At 37.6% G+C, this 23,658-nt stretch overlaps 1 protein-coding gene across 2 annotated transcripts in view; it reads left to right on the forward strand.

Moving 5' to 3' along the window:
• Nucleotides 1-23,658, forward strand: part of dennd1b (DENN/MADD domain containing 1B) — a 90,118-nt gene that overhangs the window by 1,890 nt on the left and 64,570 nt on the right. For both annotated transcript variants that reach the window (XM_066692506.1, XM_066692507.1), the window contains exon 3: nt 23,117-23,160. In XM_066692506.1, coding sequence (XP_066548603.1) covers nt 23,117-23,160 — 44 coding nt within the window. The remainder of the gene's footprint in view (nt 1-23,116; nt 23,161-23,658) is intronic.

Raw genomic sequence — 23,658 nt, forward strand, 5'->3', positions numbered from 1 at the left:
AATGGTGAAGGCTCACTGTTCTGTATGTTCCTAAGCCTCCATGCTTCTGACCAGTCTGCTTTACTACAATAGTTTTTTCTTCATTGGTTCTCAAATATTCATATTCTACTAATCATCTGCAATTAAAAGGTATGCATTCCTCTGTAATACAGTGAATAATGTAGATCTGCCAGAGGTGACTTAAAAGGGACTTTTGGAGACAAAACGCTACATATGAGGTGTGGCTATTGTAAAGGTCTAGCCTACATTGTTTTCTGTTCTTAATCTGGTGTGAGCTTGTGGTTGTGAAATGTAAAAAAAAACTAAACAAAAACAAATCAATTTCCTGTTTCTACTTGTATATTAGTAATACAAACTAAAATAGATTAGTAGAAATGGTTAAACAAACAGTATAAGCTGTATCTGGAAGATGTTATTTTACTTCCATTTACTGAGAAGTTACGTTAACACTAGCAATTCATAAAGTTTGGAACAGTTGATTCTGAACTGAACAATCCGAAGATCCTTGATAAATGAGCTGATCGTGTTTTTTCTAGTTGGTACATATTGCACATATTGAGGTGACACTATAATTTCCTTCATGAACCAAGACCCATAATTGTCTCAGTTTGTGACTCATGGCTTTTAACAAGTAACAATGTGTGTTGAACTTGGAAGTGACAAATGTATTGCTACTCTATACCAGAAAAGTCTTGCAGATTGCCATCTTCATTTTATTAACAGCGATTTGTCGTTTGTTGTGATTGTAAATCCTATCGTATTTATGTTGTCCCTATATATCTTCTTGGCGAGATACAGGCTGTGTTGTAATGCTGTAGACATGATGGCTATATTTTGTTGTTGTTTTCTTTGTGCATAAAGATTAAAGAAGAACAAAAATGGAAGAACCCCAGCATGTGCAGATAAATTTAAAACTTCCTGAAATTGTGCTTGTAACTGCACTGCAAAAGGAGTGGGGTGGCTCTTAATTAGAGAGCTTACGACTTAAAAGATGTGTGCGTGTCTGTGTAGGCTGAATGTCAGCATGGCAGTAATTTGGTGTCTGCGATTTAAATATCCCTTGGTTACGCCTTGCTCTGTTTGAATCGGATATTTACCTTTAGCACACGAAAACTGGCGAGTGTTGTTTAAAATGTCCACTTACGCATGTTATTCTGCCGAAATAACATGTTATACAAATTATACAGCCTATTCCCATTGTGTTTTCACTTCACTGTAAAGTTTTATGAGAACGAGATTGTTTTAATTGTAATGAATTATCCAGTATTTACGGGAGGCTTTTAAAAGCTGAATGCTTTACTGTTTCCAAGTGCTGCTGCTGATAATAATAGCCTAATAATATTAGTTATAAAAAGTTAAGAGCAAGACTTAACAGCTATATTATGATAACATACTTCCCCTTTAAACTTGCAGTACCAATTCTCATTTCCTGATGTTTCCTCCCAGAGTCATTTTGTTTGAATAACTTCAGATCTGCTCACGCTAGGTTGTTTTGTGCTGCCCACTCTTCTCCTATAAACATTGCTCTGGACAGGAAGTAATTTTAATATGTCCTCATATTAGCTGTCCCATAGGACTCGAGATCGAGAACTATTGGAGATGGAAATCCTTCAGATGCAGCCAGAAAATAAAAAAACTTGGGTTTTACATGCATTCACAAAGGATTCATTCTTCGACAGTGTATAGACTGCAATGCACGGAAGATAACCAGTCAATTTACTTAATGGTTATCTGAACATAGTAATGCAGCATTTGTGAACCTGTTAAGGGTTAGATTGTCTCTCTTCTCTGGAAGGTAAAGAAGGAGAACTGCTCCCCTGACATGATTAATCACATTACGGGAAGTAAATGCTGCTCATGCACAGTATTAGTGTGTTGTGTAGGCTAGTCATTCATTGTGTACGACTTTGAGTTTCAAAATGGAGACGGTGAAAACTAATTCACAAAGGCTATGCCATTAAATATCTTCATTGGGCTTCACACCGTTTACTCACTCACAGCAAGTCAAAATAAAATCATTCTGTATTTCTTCTCGTACGTTCCAAAACTACTTGTATTTTAAGAGAGATTTGACACTGTAATTGTGGTTTTGTATAATGTTTTAAAAGCTGTCTGTCTCTGATGGATAAAACTTTAATTAGATCTGATGAACATATTTTACAACCTAAAGTTGCAATTCAGGGGTATTTAAAATACTGTATAGTGTAAATAATATCTGTAGAAATGCACTGTAACTGTAGGTAACTGCACATAATGTATGTGATATGTATATGCTAAATGTGCATGTTAAATCTTATTTAAGACTGTTTTCTGCTTGTTTGTTTTTCTTGGAAGGGTGTGAAAAAGCATAAACGACGTCCTGTAGATTCTGAGAGGAAACCGGTTACTCCACTACACTCTTGTTCATTATAGTGCCGTTTCCATTTATGAGTAACTAAAAGAAGCCAAAATGTCTTTGAGCTTGAAAGTGTTGAATTTCAATTTATAAGTTGCAAGTGACCCATAAAATTAAAATTAGCAATAAAACACCTTTTCAGTGGTCTCCATTGACAAGATGGCTGAAGTCTTATTATTGGCTGTGCGCATAACACGGAGTGGGTGATATGTGTATTTATAATTATACACAGGCTGATCCTGAAATATAAATGTGTTCGGCTATATCAGTTGTAAAACTAATCCCCACATTTCCTTCATACCAGCCCCTTTTAAACTTTTGCTAAGAGACATTTTTTTGTATTTGTTTTTATACCGTTCAGTGCAGAGAACGAATAATAACTTGTGATCTAGGGTGATAATAACTGGAGTGTGGCATTGCATTTTCATGTCACAGGCAAACAGCAGGTTTTATCAGCAAATAGTGCTCTTATTTTAATCTACACCAGTACTGCCCCAGTTTACCAACAGTTTATTTTTATGAGCAGATTTCATACACTGTGATGTTGTAGTACTTCCTGAATCGAATAGGGAAATGCTATATCAGATGTCCTGTATTTCAATTTACTTTAGGCATTGACAGCTTCTTTCTCTTGCACAGCCCTGCACTTGCACTTATCTTGTAAGTTAGACCTTTGAAGGGATATTTACTACTCTTTCTGTCACCCAGTTCACATGTACTTTGGACTAGTCACATAGATATCCCAGAGTAGATGACATATTTCCTTTTTAAGAAGTGTTTTCAGTACTATAAAATACTGGAGCATGTTTTTTTTTTCTTTTTATAGACCAAACTGCCTCTTCAGTGTGCATTGGCAGTGATGCAAGTGCCTTCTCAAAGTGACTTGCGACATCAGTGTACAGACCAAGATGCTTATGTTGACGTTTTCACAGTCTGAGACAACTTTTGCACTGTATTGTCAATCTTCATATATACTCAGTGGACGCACAAACTGTGCTCACAAGTTGGAGCAATGTAAAAGTGTCCACAAAAATGGCAAATCCTACGATTTAAAATGACCCATCCATCCGCTGTATTTTAGCAATCCAAAGGGAGTTGGTTGACCATACGCACAGCAGAGATTTTGCATATTACCTCAACTCTGCAGCTCATATCAGTGATTAAATACCTAATCCACAGTTTTTTAACTGAACCCATTGTTTCAATAGCCATGGGATGTGGCCTGTCAGGTGCAACTATCACATTTCTGTTTTCCTGGTACAAATCCTTGTTGGTACATGGTAATTGACTGCCATGTTTGCTGCTTTGTTACAATCTGGAGCATGTTAAGAAGAAATCTAATCACTTTCTTTAGATTTTCATTTTCATTGTTGTAGGTTTCAGCCTGCCTGCTCACCTGCCCTTTGTGTAGAGAAGTACACAGACGAAGGCTATAGCACCTCCAGGAAATGTGCATATTCTTCAGCTCGATGTGATCACTTTTATAAAGATAGGACTTGTGACAACTTGGGTTTCTCTGAAAGAAGAAAAAACAGATGCATTGTCATGATGTGGTGGACTAGTCATGTTTTCCAATAGCCTGTTAACCTGTCACTGCTATTAAATCAAGAACTTTCCAGAAGATAATATATATATATATATATATATTTTTGTAGTAGGTGCTTAAAGGTTCTAAAAATAATTATTTTGTAACTGCAGTTAATTGTTTAATGTCAATTTTAGTGTTTCAGATAATAAGTGCTGTGAGTTACTCTCTTCTGCTTTCTTTTAGGACAGAAATAAATGTCATCTGATGATATGCATAAAAATGTGATTTTATTTTTAAAGAATCTCATTTTCCGAAAATTCAATTTGTATGTGGCGCACATTGAGTCTGAGTTACAAGCTTGGGCATTGCCGTATCGAGACAGATTTCTTCAGACCTTTGCCAAACCAGCTAAATAGTGTTAAATCTGCCAAGGAAGCAGATGTTACCTGTCTCTGTACTCTCCTGGGCCACATTCCTGTCAGTCATAAACTACATGGATTAAAATATCCGCTTTAACTGTCAATTTAATGTCTAACTGATTGTTTATGTGAGTTATTGTATAATGAATGGTATATTTTGGTTCAAGTTTATAGCTTAAATATTACAGCTAAAATGTTAGTCCTGATGTGTTGGTAGTTTCCAGCATACCATGGCTGGCTGCTTAACCATTAGGTGGGTGCCATGCAACATATTGTGCTGTGAAATCCTGTAGGTTTTGTATTTTTGACTTTCAGAATTGGCTCCTCTACATCTTGGTACTTTTTAATTGAGGTTGTGATATTCTTTTGTCTTCAGAAATCAAAGAGCAAAGTTTTTTGTGCAAAGTCTGCTCAGAGAAAGACTTCAGGTCAGGTGTTGAAATGATTTACCCAAGTCTGTCATAACATTCTCCTATATGATTTCCATCTTCCGATTTTTTTGCATGATCTTATGGTCGTCTTTACGTTTAAGCTTTACGTGGAGGTCAGACCTGGCTTCAACGTTGATGCAATGATTCTGAAGGACACCAGATGCTACAGAGAACGAGAGTGCTCTGATCATGCAAGAAGCATGTTTATTGAAGACGTGTTCTCATCCCAGACAGGCAGATCTATCTATTCATACTCTTAAAGCATTTAACTGAGATACAGGCAAGGCTGACTATAAACTGGCTGAAATTAAATTCAGACAAAACTGACTATCTGTTAATTGGTTTTAAAATTGGACTGGCATGATGGGGCCCGTTTATGCTATGGTTGGTGGAAGCTCAATTGTATCATAAACTAGATAAAACCATTTAAAAACATAATAATTACCCTGGACTTGGCAGTTTTTTGTGTTGTATGTTTGTTTTGTATGTACAGGTTGCATACACTGGCTTGATTATCGCAATGACGTATTTGCTAGTGTTTTCACTATCAAGGCCAGAAGGTTCAAATTGCAATGGCATGACAACTTTCCCATGCAAGTTATTCTTTACCTTACTGCATGCGGTGACGTTTACAGTCAGTTGCTCAGATTTGCGTTTGCATTTCTCGGGGGCTTTTTGGTAGTACAACACAGTTTGCATAATGCAGTTCTCCTTGTAAATACAGTTTAATTCTGCCCGTCGCTGTCAGTCACGAGGGCTTCGTTTCCCAGGACTCAGCGACCCACCCTGTCACCAAAATGAGAGAGGCCTCTGCGGGGAGTGTTTGGGATGCGGGATCGTGCTGCCGCGCCTTTGTGAATTGGAACGGCAAACCGACGACGGGCAAGGATTCCGGCTGGCAGCCTTCTCCGCCTCAGCTCTGCAGTTCACTTGTTTGTTGACCCGTTATGACGGATGTTTTCCAGTTCTGCTTGAAGCTCACAAGTTCTGACGGGAACGGACAGCTCCTGCAGGGATGAGATCTTCTCAGGTGGTCAGCATGTGAGGTTCAAGTATGCGATAGGATGCTATTGATTGCAACTTAGAAGAGATGTGCTGATTGCAGGAGTCTGGAAGGAACCCTACTGTTGGGATCATAGCTATTGTGTGCGGCATAAGAGGTCTCGCATTTTAACTGTTCATTAACTGCATTAGGTTAATTTGAAAGCAATTCTTATTGTTCAGGATGTGCAGTAATGACAGGGTTTACTTTTTTCTCAGTAATAATAATTTAATGTAACTTTACAGGGACCATAATATTGTGACATTTACTGCACTTTTAGCTTGTTTACCCCCTTGTTTTTTGATATCTCTGTAACACAGCCCCACAACCACAAATTGTTTTGCCAAAACAATCAGATATCAGACATTTTAGTCTGGTTGGGGTTTGGCTTCGAGTCCCCAGTAAACTCAGGCTTTTGTTTCTTTTCTATGGTCTTAACTGGATTGAGTGTAGATTATTATGGGTCTAGCTTTGGATGTTACTTGTGGGGTTCAGGCGGTTCTCCTTTTCATGTCTTGTTTTGTTTTTCCCTGCCTAATGTGAAGATATTAATGTTTAAGTTGAAGGAGACACTGTATAGCTAGAAATATTTTGTTACTGACGCTAATATAGGCCACCACATCCATTTTATCATGAAAGTACATGATAGCTGAAGTCTACAGATTTAGTTGTTTGGAAAAGGATTAACTGAAGTAACCCTGATGTCTAAACTGATATTCCACAATGTCCACCTCATCATAAAAATATCAATCAATTACTTTAATTGCCCTGTAGTCATTAAGTTTTAACCAAGCCATAAAAATCTTTCAAAGGTGCAGCTGTTCAAATTGCAAATACCTTTGGTGACTGGAAAATACTACTAAATAAAGTCTGCATTAAATAACAGCTGTACGTCAAAGACCAGTGTTTATGCCAGCAATAGCAGATAACTGCGTTTGGGCTATAAATGTGTGACTATTTCACATCAATAAAAAAAAATTGCCTGAATGCGGGTTCTTTAAAACAAAATTTTAGTGAAATCACTTAGTATAGATAATTGAGTTTTTACTGTGACTGTGAAATTTAGCTTTTCTATGAAGCAGGTGGTGACAACATATGGTTAGAAACCTGTGAGTACCTGAAGCAGGTCTTTTTCATCTGAAACTGAAATTCGCACTGGCCTTCAAGATTGAAATTCTTAATCGAATGCTCAGGAGCACACGTTTGCATTAGGATGATTCCATGAAAAGGTGGACATTTGTGCCAACATTTTTAAAACATGCTTTGGCCAGGTGGTTATTTTGTTTCTCTAATAAATAGAATGACTGAATCTATCATTATTTTCAGGCAAGTTTATTTATTTTGTTTTATTTTGTGGGCCATTATTCAGAAGAAAAGACTTGCACTATTTGCAGTAGCCTACATGGTTGTACTATTAAAATATAAAAATAGGAAAAATGTGACCTTTGTGTGTATTTTAATATAAAATCCTACACACTCAATTTTCTTCCCGTTATGATTGGTAAAGGTTGGGTCATCCTAGGAGTGTACAGTCATGTTATACAGACATCACAAATTAAAGACAATTTTATATCAGATTGTGTGATATGTTGTTTATATCGAGACTAGACCCGAGTTAATTTGTTATTTTTTGGGGGTCTTTGGATGTAATCTTAAATGTAGTGTCAGCATTTATAATCTTCAGTCCATCACTATTGGAACAGAAGTCATTTTCTTCAATTTATTTCTCCCCCTCCACTCTTAAATATACATGGTACATGCCAAACAACTCAAATCTTCATAGTATGATAATAATTAACCTGTTTTATTATAAATGGACATGTTACAATTGAGGCTAGTTTAAAATATTAAAAGAGAATGTTAGCTGTGTGCCATATTTAATAAGAAGGTAAAACACATTTTATCCCTGAGGAATTAACCGTTTATATTGTTACTGCAGAAAAACTAATCTTGTCTGTAGCAGAATACTTTTCTTGCAGTTTCTTTCCTTAAAAGGAAGGTCTGGAAGTTTCCCAAAAATAATGTTCCTGTTGGAAATGTTTTAGGTTTTAAGTGTGCCAGTTCTCTGTCTGGCTGGCAGGAAGAAGGCATTTCAGACCCCTTTTTATGTTGTTGAAAAAAGTAATGATTGAAGCAGTGTGCCACAATTTGTGAAAAAACTATATTAATCAGATTTCCATACTTTCTAGCAGCTCCTCGATACTTTTCAGGAGAGAAACTTAGCTTAGTTGAAAACGTGATGGTGTCTTAACACTGGTACACTGTCTAGTAAATTGTTTTAATGTGTGAATTTGGTTGTCTTGCTGTAATTAAGTTATTAAAATAGATGGGTTGAAGGAAAAAAAAAACACTGGGAAAACTTCTCAATCTAGGATCTCACCTCATCGTTCCACTTCACTGATGCTTTTTTAACAGTCAGGTGGTAAACCCCCAAATCAAAAGCGTTTATATATTCCCATATGTATTTCCATGTCTTGATATGAGCAAAAATTTGCTTGATTAATTTTGAGGTGATAAACACATAACGTATGTGTTATCATAGGGCTATAGAGACATGGGTCAGGTTAACTCTGTTGTTAAGATCTTACATTTTGCCCTTTCTTTAGCTTTATTCATGATTCCTTTCTTTCTACCTCCTATAAGATCGGCGTCTTTGGCGTGTCGTTATGTGCTGCAGGATTGTTTGCCCAGGTGGTTGCAGTCTTAATTAGCCTCCTGAAGTAACACTGTGCCTCGGCTATTTGCCTAAATTCATTGCTTCACAATGAGACCACTCCTTAACACTGTGCAAAAAACATTGCATTCCTGAGCAAAAACAATTGAGCTTCATGCCAAATAAATCCCGAAAATTGCATTAAATGTATTTTACCTCTGAGTTGAAGTTTATACAAGTATGAAAATTGGACCCCAATATAGAACAATACTAATGTAATATTACATTTATCAGACCTTATCAGACCTAGAAATGTGTGTGTGTGTGTGTATATGTGTATATGTGTATATATGTGTGTGTATCTATATATATATACACACTCATCTAAAGGATTATTAGGAACACCTGTTCAATTTCTCATTAATGCAATTATCTAACCAACCAATCACATGGCAGTTGCTTCAATGCATTTAGGGGTGTGGTCCTGGTCAACACAATCTCCTGAACTCCAAACTGAATGTCTGAATGGGAAAGAAAGGTGATTTAAGCAATTTTGAGCGTGGCATGGTTGTTGGTGCCAGACGGGCCGGTCTGAGTATTTCACAATCTGCTCAGTTACTGGGATTTTCACGCACAACCATTTCTAGGGTTTACAAAGAATGGTGTGAAAAGGGAAAAACATCCAGTATGCGGCAGTCCTGTGGGCGAAAATGCCTTGTTGATGCTAGAGGTCAGAGGAGAATGGGCCGACTGATTCAAGCAGATAGAAAAGCAACTTTGACTGAAATAACCACTCGTTACAACCGAGGTATGCAGCAAAGCATTTGTGAAGCCACAACACGTACAACCTTGAGGCGGATGGGCTACAACAGCAGAAGACCCCACCGGGTACCACTCATCTCCACTACAAATAGGAAAAAGAGGCTACAATTTGCACAAGCTCACCAAAATTGGACAGTTGAAGACTGGAAAAATGTTGCCTGGTCTGATGAGTCTCGATTTCTGTTGAGACATTCAGATGGTAGAGTCAGAATTTGGTGTAAACAGAATGAGAACATGGATCCATCATGCCTTGTTACCACTGTGCAGGCTGGTGGTGGTGGTGTAATGGTGTGGGGGATGTTTTCTTGGCACACTTTAGGCCCCTTAGTGCCAATTGGGCATCGTTTAAATGCCACGGCCTACCTGAGCATTGTTTCTGACCATGTCCATCCCTTTATGACCACCATGTACCCATCCTCTGATGGCTACTTCCAGCAGGATAATGCACCATGTCACAAAGGTCGAATCATTTCAAATTGGTTTCTTGAACATGACAATGAGTTCACTGTATTAAACTGGCCCCCACAGTCACCAGATCTCAACCCAATAGAGCATCTTTGGGATGTGGTGGAACGGGAGCTTCGTGCCCTGGATGTGCATCCCTCAAATCTCCATCAACTGCAAGATGCTATCCTATCAATATGGGCCAACATTTCTAAAGAATGCTTTCAGCACCTTGTTGAATCAATGCCACGTAGAATTAAGGCAGTTCTGAAGGCGAAAGGGGGTCAAACACAGTATTAGTATGGTGTTCCTAATAATCCTTTAGGTGAGTGTATATACATCGATCAGCCATAACATTATGACCACCTGCCTAATATTGTGTAGGTCCCCCTTTGCCAAAACAGCCCTGACCCATCGAGTTCTACAGTCACCAGCTATTGGCATCTTTGATAAAGATTTATTCCAAAAAATATGGAAACTATATTCTTCAGTAGTATTAGTAATTGTTGCATTTCCCCCCCCCCCCCCCCCGTGAAAGATAGGTGTCAACATTGCACCCCTACAGATTCTTATTAATACAATAAAATAACCAAATAAAATCTGCATTAGCATTCTACATTTTTAAGTACATCTCAGTCTTATGTGTTGTGGCTTTCCATGGCTTCCTGTTTGCTTGGGGTGTAAACATTAGGTTACACCCATGTAAAATACATTTGTCATCCATCACCTTGGGGAACTGCAAAGGACTCACAAATGAAGAGACTGAAAAGTGTGGTTGTTGACCTTCATAAATGTAGGCAGTGGCTACACAAAAATAGCTAAAAACCTAATTATACAATGTACCACTATAAGTGCAATAATTAAGAAGTTCAAACCAGTGGAACAGTGGTAAACCTGCCTGGTAGAGGATGTAAGTGTAACTTGTCCCCATCCACATTGAGGAAGATGTTTCAGGAGGCAAAGAAGAATCCAAGGGCCAGATTTGGAGAATTACAGAACTTGGTTGCATCTTGGGGTCACCAAGTCTCCAAATCTACAATTAGATGCCACCTCCATGCCAATAGCCTTTTTGGAAGGCTTCCTGGAAAAAAGTATTTATTGACCGCATCCAGCAAATGTAAGCGCCTGGAGTTTGCTAAATGGCATTGGCACTTGAATTGGAACCGGGTGCTATGGTCAGATGAGACAAAAATAAAGCCCTTTGGTCACACACCAGCGGCGTTTGGCATCAAAGCAAGGATGCGTACGCAGAAAAGAACCTCATACCTACTGTAATATATGGTGGTGGATCTCTGATGTCATGGGGCTGTTTTGTTTCCTGGATCTTTCGGCAAGACAATGACCCCAAGCACACACGAAAATCCACAAAGACATGGTTAATTGACCACAAAATCAACATTTTGCAATGGCCATCACAATCCCATTGAGCCCACAGGTTTTCATTTGAAGAGGGCAGTTTATAAGCACAAACCGAAGGATATCAAGGATTTGGAAAGATTCTGTATGGAGGAATAGGAGGGGTCCCTTCCAACGTGTTCTCCAATCTCATACAAAATCAAAGGAAAAGTGCTGTTATCTTTGCAAGGGGAGGGTGCACAATGTACTGAAAACGGGTTTATTTATAATAATTATTTTTGGGAAACTAATGTATAATGTAAGAAATGTGTAATTTTTATTCCCTTTAATTATAATAAAGTACAATATATTCCACATGTTGGAACAGTAAATCAGTAGATGGTACAAGATGTCCAGATCTGATCATGAGTATAACGAATGGGAAGAATACATTGAACTTAAAACACAAACCCGTAACATATATGTGTTTGTGATTGTGAGTATGTACGGTTAAGGCCAAATGATTAACATCAGCAGCAATCCTAGGGTGATGCAAAAGCTTTGACTAAATTTGCATTTTTTAAGTACTTACTTCATACTTAGAGAGAACTGAGATTGTGTAGAGTTGAAAAGCTGTCATTGATCAATAAATAAGGCCTATTTATTAAACTAAATTAATTCCTGAATACAACCATTTTACAAATGCTTTCAGCTAAGCACACACACACATACACACTACGCTCAATTTGGCATCATTCAGTACGATACAGTTTAAAGATCTTACTAGAAAAGAGATGTTTTTTTGTGTGTGCTTTTTGTTATACCTAAATTAGCATGAAATGTAATGCCATTTGTAGCATGCAATTGGAAAAACATTTTTAAACGACCCAGAGTCCCGATTTGAGCTTGAAAGATGCATGCTAATCTGCTTACCCCTTTAATTGAGAGTGCTGGGGGTGGAGCTCCTCGCAGCTAGAATAAACCTACTGATCCAGAAGTAAAGCGATGACCACAGTTATTCCATGCTTTCGGCTCACAAATCCTCTCCCTCCCCTTTTTTTTGGTGGGTGGGGGGGGAGGTCAGCGTCTTGTTCAACAATAGAAATTTCTGCCGTATGTTCAGTTGACATCTTCATCAGGTTCACAGCGGGTTACCTTAGTTAACTTTCACTTGACTGCTTGATAGGATTTTCTCCTGTTCCTTGACTAGCTGGGTGAAAGTCTAGACACCAAGAAGCAGGCCTTCTACTACAAACACACAATACCATTATTGTGAATGTTAAGTAGCTGCAGCTTCCTCTTACGGCCAGGCTTCTTACATGGACCGCTGGTACAAAGACACGGGCTTTGTTCTTCCAGAGAGGGGCTAATCCAGACCACTACATACTGTGAAATAAATCTTTCATAGATAAAAAAAAAAAAAAAAAGAGAGAAAGAAATCATTGCCAAGGAGGTTGGAGTTCAGCAGTTTAACCTTTGACCGAGAAGAAGAAGAAAAAATGAAAAAAAATGCCAAAAAAGAGGAGAACAGGGACAAGCGAGTTCCACAATGCTCCTCATACTCTCAAGAGAAAGACTCGCATGAATGGTGACGAGTCCCAGTTCCACGTCCGCAGTCCTCCTCACACACATCTGGTTCTTCTCACGCACGTTCAAGCGTTGTGGTGCTGCATCAAGTTACAAAATCTTAGAATACACTTCGCTTTTCTAAAACTCTTTAAAAATGTGTTTGTTCATTTTGCAGTCTGCTGATAAAATAAGTAGGTCAATTCTAAATGCCTGCACTTATTTTTGACCATCATGTGATTAAGCTACCATTAGTTTCCTTGTTGTTAAGATAACAGTGGGATATCCCACTATACCCACCTCCATAGCAGGGTTGTATCAGTTCTCTTGACACACCATTAAGCAAAGCAAATACAGAAGTCCTTCCTTTTTAGTATTTATTTTAACTCTAAAATGAAATAATGTAATTGACGGTGTACAGTATATTATACTATGGTCTCCAGAAAACACTCATGGTTTCCTTTCACACTGCTCAACTGAGGAGACACAAAACATATGAAACTAAAGAACTTCAAAATGATCAGCAACACTATTTTTAGATTGTTTTTCCTTGCATTTGCTTAAATGAACATCAGTCTATTAAAGAAGGGGACTTATCATATCAGTAGAGCAGTGGGGGGTGAGACAGTTGGCAGAATGCAGTTTTATATCTTTTTTAAAAATGTTAAACCAATTTATTTGTAAATCGAACGTGGATATATGTATTTTGAAGTTCCCAACATCCCATTTCAGTTTCTTATGTAGTACAGTAACGCACAGGTAGATCAGATTTTGTGCTGTGGGTACACACACAATTTATTTACTTGGCTTTTATTTTTTTGACCCTGCTTTCTTCCTCCCATTATATCTCGAGATGGAAGTGGTGAAAAGTTATACCAGCTGTTAAAGAAACATGGATCTCACCAGCGGCAACCTATTAACCTATTCCTCCCGCTCTCGTCTTATCAAAGCTGGGGTGTTGACTTTTAAAGACAGGCATCCGAGGAACGTCAAAACATTGCGGCTGACCTGTGCGTTTATGCCTACTATGGCCAAATCAAACCACAACATCTGCCACGTAGCCATGTTCCTGCTGAAGGTTAGTTGCACTCGGAGCCCCGGGGAATAATGGTCCCTCAGCACTGATGCTTCTATTACAGCGATTGCCCACAGCTTCATATGGGTGCGAAGAAAAGAAATTACTTACTCCATCTAGGTGATTTCAATTCAATTCTCACCCATTAGCCCTGTTTGCTTTACTCTGAAATTACTCTAGCCGACAGAATATGCTATTTTCCTTCCTTTTCTGTGTTGCACAATGGAACCTGCTTCACATAGAAATGCTGGTACTGACCCATCTCGGAGACCGACAATACAAAATCCATACACGGAAAGAATTGTGCTTTATGCTACTCTGATATCGTTGTAACCCATTCACATAGCCATATAGAGACTAGAAAGCCTTATGGCAGTCAACATTGTTCTTTTTCCAATGGAAACCCCTGCACAGAAATACTCCCACCCCTACAATTAATTATATACACAAGGATTCTATCATGCTTTTTTGCACTGCACTGGTTCAACGTCTTTGTGTAGCAAAATCGCAAAACTAGGATTCGATGCCTTTTTCCAAAGTTAAAGTTCACGGTTTAATATAGTTTGGTGTGTGCAGTGTATCTTGATAAGTTTGGAGAACCCTTCTGGATTTTCTTCTTTATACGCATGTTTTCTTGAACATTTGCTGCACAAATGATTGATTTGGATACTCTAGACCATATGTTTAAGAAGGTGGCAAAGGTTGAAATATATCACACAGAAACAAGCTATATGGATGTCTCCTCTCCTTGTGGGAAGACTTGTATGCACTACCTGTTGCACACATAAATGTTCCTTTTCTGTCTGGCCTGTTTCCACAGAAAATGAGTTTCTCATAATTAATCCGTGAAATGAATTGGAGTATAATACATTCTCATTTCATTGTTGCACTGTGGAAAGTTCATGTTTTTATAAGGGTTGATTTTAATTTGTTTTAGATGAACAAATTGCACTTCCACTTTGAATGAAGACGTGTATTTTGTTATACGTGCAAATGTTTCATTAGCTGCAGATGGATTCCAATGAACAGCTTTTTTGTGTGTATGTGCGTGTGTGTGTATAATATAAAGTTGTGTAAAAATATTGGTCCAGGAATATAGCACATGTGATATCAATGTTGACATGTAAACCATGATATTTTCCTAAAACATTATTTAATTTCAAAGGGTATTGGAAGTGAAGCTTCTTAACATATTGAAAGAAAAAAAACAAGCATATCTTTAGTAGGCCAAATTGTTGATGGGCATAATCACGAGTATTCATATGGACATTTTTTCTTTGCAACATACAAATAAGGTGTAACGACACTAAATACTCACAACCATTAAATCAATTCACAACCCAAGGCAAGGATTGTTAAAGAGATTAGTTTATTTGCATTTTACTATGTTACAAAAATAGACAATGTGAATTTTCAATACAAAAACCTTGTTGATACAATCTCAACTGTGCACAAAGCTAAGGGGTATTCACTTCATATTCTGTTAAATCAGTGGCGTTATTCTGTATTATGGATACTTTGCGTTTTCTTTACTGTTTCCGGAAGTAGGCCTAGATTGTATCCTAAAGTTGAAGAACGTTGAGCGGGCATGGTTAAAAATAGTTTCCAATAGAATATATGGATTGGCATTGTTAATTTTGATTATTATTTTTATAATTATATTGTTCTTTCGAGTTTGTGTAGTACTCTCTGAACGAATGAGCCTTGCAACCTCCTTCTGTGATCTCCCTCGTAAGTCCATGTCAACAAGATCTCAATGGAGTTTTTGTCCATGTTAAATCTTCCCAACAATTCAATAAAACATTTTTTTAAATCTGCCCACCTGACTTCAAGGATTCTGAATCAGTAGATATTCAATTAAAAGTTTTGTTGCCAAAAAAGTCATGGAATGAAGTAGTGAAGTCCGATGATTAATTTTATTGAGAAAGATACCCATATGTTTACATTTGAAAAACATGTGTATTCTGCCAGGTATTCACTATTGAGTGCAATACGCCACAATCTGAGACATTCATGAAAATACCTCTGCACATAATATTTACTAGTTTTTTTATCAGTGATATCACTGCCTGACATTTATAAAGATTCTAACATTGTTTGAATTTGCATGTCTGTGAGAAAAACTCACAATAATATGAAGTGTGTGGATGCAATAGTTTCACTTTTCCCCATCTTAATTACCCATTTTCATTTCATTTTACAGATACAAATAGTTTAAAAAATATTCTCCAAATCGAACGCGTTCATGCAATCCTATTACCTTCAAGTGGACATGATCAATCAAACATGGTTGCAGTGATGAGATAAGATGGGTGCGTTGCATCTGCACAGTAGCTCATTTCACATCGCGACATGCTATGTGGTTATGAGCATCATGCTGGTTTTTAACAAGGTTTAAAATGAAAGTGCGTTTAACTGCATCTATAGCAAAGTGTCATGATCCTGTGATACAGGCCTCCTATGTATGAATAAACTAAATAAGTAGAGTAAGTAGAAAAAGGTGAATTCTGCTATTAAGATGGGTTTTTGTTAAAGGAGGTGCTACCTTTTTGACCCGGGCTTGATTCCAAAGAAAAGACCAAGGTGTCTGAATAATTCTCGCAGCTGTGTGCGTCTCATGTGCACCAGTACGTTTCACAGACCTGCTGAGAATAGGCACAGACCCAGCAGGCGCCTCTCAGGAGGGGAAAGGACCAGGAGCGTGCAGGGCGAGGGGATTAACCAGGCCCAGGTTTGTCATGGTGACATTTTTCTCCTCTAGCTGAACAGCAGGGGTTGAGTTTACCCTCATAACCTTCAACTTTCATCCTTAACCCATTAATCCCCATTGTATCTCTGGATCACATTTGTTGTTTTAGTATTCAGGATATTGCAGAAGACATCATATCTATTTATGTGTGTGTGTGTAAATATGTATGTGTATGAATATAAATGTGTATTTATTTGCAAACACGTGTATGTATATAGATCTAAATAAATACCTCTCTCTCTATATATATATGTTTGTATGTATAGTTTTATCTGCAAGTATAAGTTTTAGGCAAACCTTTTATTTTAATGTTTTGGCTTTGAAATAAATTTTGAACATTTATGACTGTAATAGTCGACATCATGGTACTGAACTCCTTTAAAACACTTGACAATATAAACTAGCATGTATCTGAAAAGAAGAAAATGTAAAGAGCAAAATATTTCAAACCAAACCAGAAACAAATGCTTTGGGCCAGTTAATGTTATTTATGAGATCATTGTATAATACTTAAAATTCAATGCGTTCACCAGCGCCTGGGCGACCATTCTGAGAATTGCTGCAGAATTCAAACTCACACTTTACTAATTAGTAGTTTTATCTGCCTTCGAGGGGAATGTAGCTCCTTTAATATACAGGAAAAGAGCATGTACATAAAAACGCTGCCATTTCCCAGGCCTGTTATTTAGCACAGTTTTTTTTTTTCTCCCCTCTTCTGATATTCGTACTTTACCAAACCAATTTGCAATATGTTCTTTACTCTGTGAAGAACCATACCTTGGATCTCGCATTACTTGTAAGTGCTAGTTTCATTTCATCATCTAGATATTAAGAGGTGTAATCATTTTTCTCTGTCGATTTTGATTTGCATCCGTTTCACATTTTGTAGTTCCTTTGAGGGAATAAGTGAATGTTTACACCTCATCCCAGAACGAACACTATCTCCACTCTCCGCTCTACCAAGGTGTGATGCATATACAACTCCCTCCAAGATATTAAAAGGCATGCTCTTCAAACTGAATAAAGTAGGACACAAAAGAAAATAAATCTAAATTTGTGCTTTCCATATGAATCCTTTAAAAGAAAAAAAAATTCCCACAGGGTTTGCTATTTGCAAGTTCTCCTTCTTCATATGAATAAGCATGTGTCCTGAGGTATGTTTGTATAGTTTAGCTTTTAATACGCAGCCTTATGAGAGAGAGAGAGAGAGAGAGAAAAAAAAAGTCGACAGAACAGAGTGCTCTAGGTACTGCGTCTATGGTCGCGGCTCTTTCTGGCAGTAATTCTCATCCTCTCACCCATAAAATCAGCATAAAATTGACCTAACACTGACAGATCAGATGGGGCATCTGGGAAATAATCCCTAAGGAAAAGAAAATTCAGTCTTTGTAAATCTTTTAAGATGAAGTGCGTGAAATCATGGAATCGGATTATGTAATGTGTCTTTGATTCTGTCTGCTCTGTCCTTTAGTGAGTTTGTCCTTTTTTTCTTTTTTTTTTTTTTTTAAGCAGTAAATACAGCACTCCATTTGTGTTTGTTTTTTGTGAAACCAAACAATTAAGGCCTTGTTCGTTGAAATAGCCATCAAACGTACGTATTAAGTGATTCTATTTATTACTGATGTGACAATAGTTTGGATTGATGTAGCAAGTTTTTTCACTGTATACCTACTATATCATGCGTGTATTAAGTATCCTGGTGAGTTCAGTTTTTCTTTTTTCTGTCCTCATAAGGTTAAAATGACACCCCAGAGCTGCTGAAAACATGTTTATAGCATGCTGTTGTGGAGAACGTGACTTTAGTAACATGTTGAACTCTCAACCTAAACTTATTGTTAACGCCTTAGATCATCTGCTTCTTGTAATGAGCAAAAGAAACGGAGGCACGTCTTGGATCTCTAAACCTTCAATAATAATACAGTATATATTTAGATTATATTAAGAAGTCCCCCTGGTCCATTTCATTAATTTGCAATCGAGTGATCTTAAATACATAAATAGATTAACAGCATGTTGGACAATTATGCTACCTTATATTTACAAACGGAGATTATTATTGTGGTTAACCCTTTGTGATTGTTTTGTCCCTATTAGCTACAATGAGTGACAGTTAGTTTAGTTTCCTAAGAACAAAAAGTGGGTGGTAGAGAGACTGTAAATAGTAGAATATAATCAGATGTTGTTCTTAGGCTGTTTTGAGGTAATTGTTGATAGTTACCACAAACAAGGAACCGTTCAGTGCTGTTCCCTTTGGCTCTTAAAATTGCACAGCCAGGATATTTTAGCCTGTATGCGGCACAGACACTTTAAGTCTTTTAAGCCATAATGTTTTTATTTCTTCCAAGAGTGCCTTAAAGTATTGTACTGTAGGTACAGTGAGGGGAAAAAAGTATTTGATCCCCTGCTGATTTTGTACGTTTGCCCACTGACAAAGAAATGATCAGTCTATAATTTTAATGGTAGGTTTATTTTAACAGTGAGAGACAGAATAACAACAAAAAAATCCAGAAAAACACATTTCAAAAAAGTTATACATTGATTTGCATGTTAATGAGTGAAATAAGTATTTGACCCCTTCGACTTAGTACTTTGTGGCAAAACCCTCGTTGGCAGAAGAACAGACGTTGAAGGTCAGACGTTTCTTGTAGTTGGCCACCAGGTTTGCACACATCTCAGGAGGGATTTTGTCCCACTCCTCTTTGCAGATCCTCTCCAAGTCATTAAGGTTGCGAGGCTGACGTTTGGCAACTCGAACCTTCAGCTCCCTCCACAGATTTTCTATGGGATTAAGGTCTGGACACTGGCTAGGCCACTCCAGGACCTTAATGTGCTTCTTCCTGAGCCACTCCTTTGTTGCCTTGGCTGTGTGTTTTGGGTCATTGTCATGCTGGAATACCCATCCACGACCCATTTTCAATGCCCTGGCTGAGGGAAGGAGGTTCTCACCCAAGATTTGACGGTACATGTCCCCGTCCATCATCCCTTTGATGCGGTGCAGTTGTCCTGTCCCCTTAGCACAAAAACACCCCCAAAGCATAATGTTTCCACCTCCATGTTTGACGGTGGGGATGGTGTTCTTGGGGTCATTCCTCCTCCTCCAAACACGGCGAGTTGAGTTGATGCCAAAGAGCTCGATTTTTGTCTCATCTGACCACAACACTTTCACCCAGTTCTCCTCTGAATCATTCAGATGTTCATTGGCAAACTTCAGACGGGCCTGTACAAGTGCTTTCTTAAGCAGGGGGACCTTGCGGGTGCTGCAGGATTTCAGTCCTTCACGGCGTAGTGTGTTACCAATTGTTTTCTTGGTGACTATGGTCCCAGCTGCCTTGAGATCATTAACAAGATCCTCCCGTGTAGTTCTGGGCTGATTCCTCACCGTTCTCATAATCATTGAAACTCCACGAGGTGAGATCTTGCATGGAGCCCCAGACCGAGGCAGACTGACAGTTATTTTTTGTTTCTTCCATTTGCGAATAATCGCACCAACTGTTGTCACCTTCTCACAAAGCTGCTTGGCAATGGTCTTGTAGCCCATTCCAGCCTTGTGTAGGTCTACAATCTTGTCCCTGACATCCTTGGACAGCTCTTTGGTCTTGACCATGGTGGAGAGTTTGGAATCTGATTGATTGATTGCTTCTGTGGACAGGTGTCTTTTATACAGGTAACGAGCTGAGATTAGGAGCACTCCCTTTAAGAGAGTGCTCCTAATCTCAGCTCGTTACCTGTATAAAAGACACCTGGGAGCCAGAAATCTTGCTGATTGATAGGGGATCAAATACTTATTTCCCTCATTAACATGCAAATCAATTTATAACTTTTTTGAAATGCGTTTTTCTGGATTTTTTGGTTATTCTGTCTCTCACTGTTAAAATATACCTACCATTAAAATTATAGACTGATCATTTCCTTGTCAGTGGGCAAACGTACAAAATCAGCAGGGGATCAAATACTTTTTTCCCTCACTGTACATCCATGCAGAGTTTAGCTCTACTACTATTTCATGTTAATATCTGCTGATCAGATGTTTAAATTATTTTTTAAGGGAAATAAATCATAACAGAATGTGTGTAATTGCAAAGCTTTCATTTTGAAACGTAAATGTAATGTAACTCTGGGTGAGTCCTCCATATGCCAAAGGGAATTTTTTAAAAGGCAGTGTTTAGATAGGTACGCATTTTGATCAATTGATAACAACCCAAGATGTAATTCCGTTGTCGATCAGTAAGGTTCAGATCTACAGACACCTTCAACTGCATTTGAGAGGTGTTTAAAATTGACCACTCTGCAGTCACTAAACCGATGCATTCAAAGAAAGGAGCATTGCTATTGCATTGATTTCAATTAAGCAAGACAGGCCAAATGACCTTCTCCATTTAAATTCACTTGCACCATTTTTATGGAGACAAGAAAACATACTATAAATGCAAATCATTTAGATCTAGGTGTTGTATAGAAGTTCACGTCTTGGTAAGAATATTTTAATTTATATCTTAGTTCACTTTATATGCTCAAAAGGATTAATATACTACACATTTTGATGTATTATATTTTTCCCCCACTGAACCCCTGTTTTACTTTCATTCTTTGTGCCTGTCTATGAAAGTCGATTGTACTTGGGAACTGCTGTGCAATTGTAGAAATGTCATGTATACATTACATTTTATATATGTAATAGCAATAATCTGTTTGATTTACTGTTTAATCTGGAGAATGTGATATCCACACACTTAATACCTAATTTACCATGCTTTTAAAAACAGTTTTGTTTAAGTCTGTATATTTGAATTATTGAACTGATTAAATTCAGTATGAAAATTGTATGTAACTCTTTGATTGGAATGACTTCTATTATATTCATATCAGAAACAAACTGAAAATATTCAGACTGTTTACTGCAAAGAGTTTGAAGCATTTTGAGAATGTCTGAAACATTAGCTGACACAGCCGGTTACTTCCTGTTTGAAGAAAGACAAAATTGGGAATGAATGATATCTTTATTTGTCTTCCTCTTGAAGCAATTTTTGAAATATAATCACTTTTCATCAGTACGGCACATTTTAAAACTTATTTTAACTTTTTCTTTTTTTTTTAAACGCTGGACTTTCATATAAAGATCTCCAATACATATAGTCTACATATAGTATTCAGAGGTTTTCATATGCTCTTGAGTTTCTCTTATAACACATGTACTGTATTACACAGCATTTGCTATATAACAGTGAGCTGTATTAGTCACCAAAGCCTGATAGTAACTCTAATTAGCAGAATTTTTTAATTGCAATGTTGTATCAAGTTGCTTACTGCAGTGTTTCTTAAAGTGTAGTTTTAAGACTACACTTATACAACTTGCAGTAAGCTCAAATAAAGTACACCGTTACATAAGATAAGGAAACCTGTCGTCAGATGGTGTTGTGATTATGTTAAAGCACTTAAGGCTTCGTGATTCTGAAGTTTCATACAAATAATGAACGGCAAATAATTCATATTGAGAATGTGAGCTAATCAGCATGGTCACTTTATTTTTCCACAGCATAAACAAAAACAAGATCTACAATTTAAGTACTTTTTAAAGGATGTGTATGATTAGTAACATAAAGCACTGAGAAAATCTTCATACACCATTTGAGTCAATGGAGTTCAAATAACTTAATTCAAAAGACAAAATAACAGCATTTGTGCAGTTCCCTCTTCACACAGCACACACCATATACACAGGACAGCAGCGATATCTTACACCTTGTCTCACACCTTGAGCTTGGAGGGACCCGGCAGCTTAGTGTGTGGGTAGTGAGAATGAAAAGTCATACAGTGGCCTCTCTGCTGATGATGGCCGAGTTTTTAAATAGCCATTTCTGTCTGTAGCTTCATCAGTGGCCAATTGTGTAGGTATCTCAGCCTTTCTTTTGAAGATGTTTGACCTCTATGATCAAATGTAAAATACTCAATATAGTCAATATTAGTTTATAGAAAGTTTATTTTTATATCTTATATTGCACTCCCAAAATAAGCATTGAAAATGTGCATCTTTGACTGTTAACTATGCAGGCTTATTTGCATATAATGTAACGCTCCCTATTGGGATTATTTTTGGTATGTCTTGATGACTGACACAGAAAAAACACAACTCTGCGTCCCTGTACCGGCTCAATGGGATCTCGGTCCACACACTGCCGGAAACAGGCCATCAGCACGCACATTGCAGCAGGCTACGGCTCCGACTGGAAGCCTTGACACAAATTGGATAACTGTTTTTGACAAACGGCAACCTTTAAAAGAAAGACCTGAGGTGTCTCGATAATTTTGAAGGCCACAGTATGTTGAGAAAGAAACACCATATTTATGAGAAGTAAACAGTCCCGGGGGATGAAGACTTGGAGATGAATGATTTGATAAATCCTATTTTTGTTTAGTGCACCTATTCTGAATAGAAGATAAAATGCACAACGGAGGGATTTTAATAAAGGACAGGGGAAAATAAAACGACAACTATAAAAAAACATGGTGAATATCCCATACCTTTCTATGGTTTGAGCTGCAGTTTACAGACTCATGCAAGAAGCTACCCCCCTACCCCCCACTTTAATATTTATGCGATCTGAATGTTATGTTCTGTTCTTCAGCTACTGATTAATGCTGTCTGTCAATTATTTACAGATCCAGCGGTGTTGTGGAAGTTCCCGGAGGACTTTGGAGACCAGGTTGGAAACATAAAATGAACTTTTTTTTATGTTAAAATAAAAATCCTCTCCTAGTCAGCCGTGGAGAGGCAGCCGGTAATGAAAAGCAGTGAGCAGGTCTTCAATAACTGACGTATCAGTAATTATTATGCAGTCGTGACAGGAATACATACTGGCTCTCAATAAGACTTCAGCTTCCTGATGGTTTGTGTTTGTTTAAAGTAGCTCTGAATTTGTGAATCTGTTTCCCTCACATCTGACAAGGGCGGTGGATGGTATTATTTTAGAGTGTATGCAGTTGGATAATTAAGTCTTAATTATTATCTTTCTTTTTTTTGTACAGAATAAATTAATAGAACTGGGAACCACTTTGGAACAAATTACAATGACCTTTACAAAATGTATGATTGGTTTTTTAAATTAATTTAAGCCAAGGATTGGGAGATTCATAAATAGATTTTATCAGACATTGTAAATCAGGGATGACTCTATACAAAGTCAAAATGTAGGCTACTACAT

The sequence above is a fragment of the Amia ocellicauda genome, chromosome 19 (genome assembly GCF_036373705.1).
Source record: "Amia ocellicauda isolate fAmiCal2 chromosome 19, fAmiCal2.hap1, whole genome shotgun sequence".
Taxonomy (NCBI): Eukaryota; Metazoa; Chordata; class Actinopteri; order Amiiformes; family Amiidae; genus Amia; species Amia ocellicauda.